The sequence below is a fragment of the Pituophis catenifer genome, unplaced genomic scaffold (assembly GCF_029215685.1).
Source record: "Pituophis catenifer annectens isolate HBS135680 unplaced genomic scaffold, rPitCat1.0.hap2 SCAF_6, whole genome shotgun sequence".
Lineage (NCBI taxonomy): Eukaryota > Metazoa > Chordata > Lepidosauria > Squamata > Colubridae > Pituophis > Pituophis catenifer.
The window spans coordinates 55,102,336-55,108,335 of NW_027256886.1; the positions used below are offsets into that span (position 1 = coordinate 55,102,336).

A 6,000-nucleotide genomic window follows, 5' to 3' on the forward strand; every position below is an offset into this window, starting at 1 on the left:
TTGGCAGGGGGACAGAGGTCGACCTCGAGGCATCTCGCATGGGGAGTGCCACAAGGGTCGGTCCTCTCGCCTCTCCTGTTCAACATTTATGTGAAGCCGCTGGGTGAGATCATCCGTGGTTTCGGGGTGAAGTGTCATCTGTACGCTGACGATACTCAGCTGTACATCTCCACCCCAGACCACCCCAACGATGCCCTTGATGTGATGTCCCGCTGCCTGGAGGCCGTGCGGGCCTGGATGGGGAGAAACAGGCTCAGACTCAACCCCTCCAAGACCGAGTGGCTGTGGCTTCCGGCGCCCCGATATGGTCAGCAGGTGCCATCGCTGACTATTGGGGGTGAATCTTTGCCCCCCACAGAGAGGGCTCGCAATCTGGGTGTCCTCCTGGATGCACGGCTGTCTTTAGAAGAGCATATGACGGCCGTGGCCAGGGGGGCCTTTTATCAGGTTCGCCTGATTCGCCAGTTGCAGCCCTTTCTGGATCGGGACGCCTTGCGCACGGTCACTCACGCCCTTGTCACCTCCCGGTTGGACTATTGTAATGCTCTCTACATGGGGCTCCCCTTGAAGAGCACTCGGAGGCTCCAACTGGTCCAGAATGCGGCCGCGCGGGTGGTTATGGGTGCAACCCGTTGTGCCCATGTGACACCCCTCCTGCGCGAGCTGCACTGGCTCCCAGTGGTCTTCCGGGTGCGATTCAAGGTGTTGGTTACCACCTTTAAAGCGCTCCATGGCATAGGACCCGGGTACCTTCGAGACCGACTTCTGCCACCAATAGCCTCCCACCGACCAGTTCGCTCCCACAGAGAGGGTCTCCTCAGGGTGCCATCAGCCAAGTTATGTCGGCTGGCGACACCCAGGGGGAGGGCCTTCTCTGTGGGAGCTCCAGCCCTGTGGAATGAATTGCCCCCCGAAATACGAAAGATTTCCGACCTCCGGGTGTTTCGCTGCGCTCTGAAGACCCTGTTGTTCCGCCAGGCAGGGCTATTAACATAATGTTTTAAATTGGGGTATTTTAAATTTCTGGGATTTTAATTGGAGCCTAATTATTTAATGATTTTAAATTTTAATTGTTGTCGTGTTTTTTGTGTTTTTAAATAGGCTGTACACCGCCCTGAGTCCTTCGGGAGAAGGGCGGTATAGAAATAAAATTATTATTATTATTATTATTATGTATTTATTAGAAATATAGAAGAATATTAAGCAATATTGCTGATGTTAATTGTTACACTGATAGTTATCTTTTTCCTCTTTCCAGACTGATAGAGCTGTGCAGTTGCTTTTGGAAACCAGTGCTGAGAACCCTTATTATTATTGTGATTCACTCAAGGCATGTCTTGTCACCACAGTTACTTCCTCAGGCCCTTCCCAAAGTACCATTAAATTGGTAGCAACAAACATGATTGCAAATGGAAAGCTGGCAGGTATAATTTCCATTCTCCATATTGAGTTCTGATAAGAACGCCTCAAAAGTTTGAGCATACAGCTATTAAAATGCATGTTACTATTTAGCTAAGAGGGGAATGTTAGACCTCACATTTTCTTTTTAAAGTACAAGAGACAAATATATATATAATGTAATGAAATATAATGGTATATAGGAAGAATTTTACAACATTATCAGTTCCCCCCTTTAGATTTAGTTTAATTTCATCTAATAATGTGCAGGGGAGGCCTGTTTTCTCTTTCCTCTGATAAAGATTGACAAACATGATCTTATTTCTACAGGTCTTTGATTTATTAATGCGTTAAAAAGAATGGAGGTGAAATAGAGGCAAATATTGTCAACAGTCAAATACTGTGACTAAATGAATTCTGCTTTGAAATTTTTATTTACAGGTAGTCCTCGACTTGCAACAGTTCACTCGGTGACCGTTCAAAGTTACAACGGCACTAAAAAAAAGTTACTTATGACCGTTTTTCACACTTACAGCTGTTGCAGCATCCCCATGGTCACGTGATCAGAATTCAGATTTTATTTTATTTATTTTATTTATTTTATTTTAAATTTATATACCGCCTTTCTCCCTGAGGACTCAGGGCGGTGTACAGCCAGAATTAAAAAACATAAAATACAAATATTAAAAAACAATTAAAATATATATAAATTTGGCCCAAAATTAAAAATACAAACCAATTAAAACATTTAAAATTTCTTCTTAAGCCAGCCCGACTTGCTGGAAAAAGTGGGTTTTAAGGGCACGGTGGAAGGCACTAAGGTCTTAGATTCTCCTCATCTCTGGGGGCAACTGATTCCAGAGGGTAGGTGCCCCCACAGAGAAGGCCCTCCCCCTGGGGGTCACCAGCCTACATTGATTGGCTGATGGCACCCTGAGGAGGCCCTCTCTGTGGGAGCGCAAGGGACGATGGGAAGTCGTCGGTAGCAGCAGGCGGTCTCGAAGATAGCTAGGCCCGATGCCATGGAGCGCTTTAAAGGTGATAACCAGCACCTTGAAGTGCACCGGAAGACCACTGGGAGCCAGTGCAGCTTGCGCAGATGCTTGGCAACTGGCATGTGTTTATGACAGTTGCAGTGTCCTGGAGTTATGTGAACACCTTTTGTGACTTTCTGAGAAGCAAAGTCAATGGGGAAGCCTGATTCATTTAACAACTTTGTTAATAACTCAACAACTACAGTGATTCACTTAGCAGCTATGACGGGAAAGATTGTAAAATGAGACAAAACCCATTTAACAAATGTTTCACTTAGCAATAGAAATTTTGGGCTCAATTGTGGTTGTAAGTCAAGGACTATCTGTATGTCTTTGGGGGTTTTTTGTCATGTGTTGAAGACCAAAACAGTATTAAATGGTTGTGAATGCCCTAAAATTGAATCAGAAGGTTATAAGTTAGAAAAGTGTTTGTACTTTCCCCTCCACAAAAAGCAGTTGTCTATCATTTTGAATTGGAAAAGATGTAATAACTTTTTTTTTAAATTTGAACTGTGACTCATTAAGATTTGGTACACACACATCCCTTTCCATCCTCCCCAGAGGGTGTCCAGTTATTGTGTTTAATAGATAAAGCTGCTGATGCCTGTCGTTACCTACAAACCTATGGGGAATGGAATCGAGCTGCGTGGCTTGCAAAGGTAGGATGCTTCGCTTCTTTATCAGAAATAATGGCATGTATAACTATATTAAAAAGTTGAGAGCAATAGTAGCTGGTGTATCCATATGAAGTTTTTTTTTTTTTAATTTGATTTATATGCCGTCCTTCTCCAGAGACTCGGGGCGGCTTACAGTGTATTAAGCAATAGCCTTCATACTTTTGTATATTTTATACAAAGTCAGCTTATTGCCCCCACAAACTGGGTCCTCAATTTACCTACTTTAGAAAGGATGGAAGGCTGAGTCAACCTTGAGCCTGGCAAAATTCGAATTTACTTTAATTGCAGACAGCTGGTGTTAAATTACAGTGCTTAGTTTGCAGAGCTATCCAGGCTCCAGGAAGTGTTTGCAAATAGCCATAAACCGTGAATAAACAAGAGTTCTGGTGGATATTCATTGATGTCATTTTTCAAAAATTGCAGACTGTTTCTCATTATTCTCTAAATAATTTCTAAATAGAAAATAAATAGAAAATAATTTAAAGCAAGTGATATAAATTAAGCGTTATTCCATTTACTTATATTACCGGCACATGTGACTTGGCTTCCAGAATGTATTCAAATACTTTGAATCTTTCCAAGGTTCGCCTGAATGCAGAAGAATGTGCAGATGTTTTGAAGCGTTGGGTGGATCACCTTTGTTCTCCACAAATCAATCAAAAATCCAAGGCAATCCTTGTTCTACTTTCCCTGGGTTGTTTCATGAGAGTGGCTGAGATGTTACATAGGTCAGTTCATATATTCTGTTTATTTAACAACATGAACCATTTCTCTGTATACTTTGCACTTTAAAAAAAAACAACAACATTAAAATAATACAATATCAACTACATGCAACCTCTTGAAAGTCAAAACAGAAGTCATTTAAATGTCTGTCTGAATAAATATGCCTGTCAGTTCAAATATATATGTTTTCAGAGAAAAAGTATATTCTATAAAGAATCTGATTTAGGCTGACCAACTATCTGGGAATTAGTCTGAATGAATTCAGTGTATGAATATGATATTAGGTATTGGGTTGCTTAAGGAACAATATCAACAAAAATAGTACCTTCTGACATAAAGTAAATGGGAGTTGTGAGGTCTTTGCAGTATTGCCTATTCAAGTTTTATTCTGACTGAAAGTCTAGTGCAGAAATATATAAAGAAAATGTAACTAAAAATAAAAATTCCTTAGTAGGAACTATGTTTTTATAGAGGGTTGTAGTATACTTTCCAGGTGTTGGTTACTTTTTTGTAAATAATTTACATAAATATATACAAGTTGAAAAATACTGAAAATGAAATCAAATGACATAAAATGGAAGTGATCCAAGTCTTATGTCCATCACCATACATTTTTCCATAGTGAGCACATATTTGAATAGTAATATATTTATTTGCTTTTATGAATAGAAACACATATATTTTATTGATTCTTATTACATTTTTATGACTGAACTTAGTTTTGCATCAAAGGCACCATTGTGTCTGTTGCATGTAGGGTAATTTGATTTAAATTACGATTCACTAGTAAATCACTAGTAGAAAGGCTTTTTAAAATAATTTTTAAAGAGCAACTGTCATTTCTGTCCCGCAGCAGCTTCTCCTTTGACCTGCTGTTGACTCACCGATAGTCCTAATATTGCAGAATATACAGCCTTATGCTATATAACTAAGCTCCATTTCATGATGAATAAAATTAATTCATGATGAATTAATGTATCTTAAATAGAAAACTATATTTAGATAGATTTTTACTCCAAAAGCATTTTATTAAAATAAATTTTATAAAAATAAAAAAATCCGATTTGAATTTAAAAACTCTGATATTTTTTTAAAAAAATTATCAATTTTTATCCACCCTGGTTGCATATATCTGAAGAAATATTTCTGCACAGTGACGAAAAAAACTATCTAACATAATCATTTATTCTTGTTTTCAACAGCATGAGGCATTTTGACCGAGCTGCATTGTTTCTTGAGGCCTGCCTTAAGTATGGTGCTATTGAAGTTAATGAAGATGCAAATATCCTTTTTTAATTATGCATAAATTCAAGCATAGAAATCTACTAATAGTGGCTTTATGGTGCTGTGCATGTAAAAGTTTTTTTTCAGTCTAAGGCAAAAATAAAAAGGATAACATATCTAAAATATCTTAAGTGATAACAGGCAGTGTGTTAAATTGTGGAAACATTTCACTGTCAAATATTTTCAGATTTAACAGCAGGATTAAACACAGCGCCAGCTTTAAGCATTTTCATCCAGAAGTCTGATATCTGATTGTTCATTTCTATATTCCTTAACCTGCCTTTCACAGAAATTAATCCATGCAATATTCGCCGATTATGCCAGAAGTCTGAAGTCTCTAGGGTTTAAGCAGGCTGCTATTTTGTTTGCCACAAAAGCAGGAGTACCAGGCAAAAATCTGTTGAGTGAACTTGAACAACAGAATGAGGGAGTCAAAGAATGAGAACTCTTTTGAAGACAGCTAGAAGTTGTGATTTCCCATGGGATGAGTCATTGGTGCAATAATACTTAAGAAACAAAGAAGGTTTTTTTTAAAAAAAAACGTATCTTTTATCACAATAGAAATATAAGTAAAGAATGTCTTGTATTTTGTTTTAACATTGGTAGAAACAGTTTTGGTATTAAGCAATGCTATATTGGTCTTTGACTAACAACTGTGTTGGTAAAAGCTTTTCAGCAACTGGTTATTTATCTTAATGTATGGTTTAAAATTTGTGAACTAGGCTCAGCCCAATATTTTCCTGCTCCTTGTGATTTAAGATTGCCTCCACGTGTCCCATGAAGTTATACAAATAATGCTGAAAAAAACCTTCACTGCACAAGTCCCACAGATGTATCCCATCATTCTTTGAAACCATTGCGTCTGGTTTTTCTGTATTGGT

General features: G+C 38.6%; 1 protein-coding gene across 1 annotated transcript in view; it reads left to right on the plus strand.

Annotated features, from left to right (window-relative positions):
- The window catches only part of WDR11 (WD repeat domain 11), a 49,744-nt gene extending 44,128 nt beyond the window's left edge, over positions 1 to 5,616 (plus strand). Inside the window, exons 25-29 of the mRNA XM_070945540.1 lie at positions 1,259 to 1,424; positions 2,994 to 3,091; positions 3,692 to 3,837; positions 5,038 to 5,117; positions 5,407 to 5,616. Coding sequence (XP_070801641.1) covers positions 1,259 to 1,424; positions 2,994 to 3,091; positions 3,692 to 3,837; positions 5,038 to 5,117; positions 5,407 to 5,561 — 645 coding nt within the window. The 3' untranslated portion in view covers positions 5,562 to 5,616. The remainder of the gene's footprint in view (positions 1 to 1,258; positions 1,425 to 2,993; positions 3,092 to 3,691; positions 3,838 to 5,037; positions 5,118 to 5,406) is intronic.
- Positions 5,617 to 6,000: the final 384 nt, after the last annotated feature.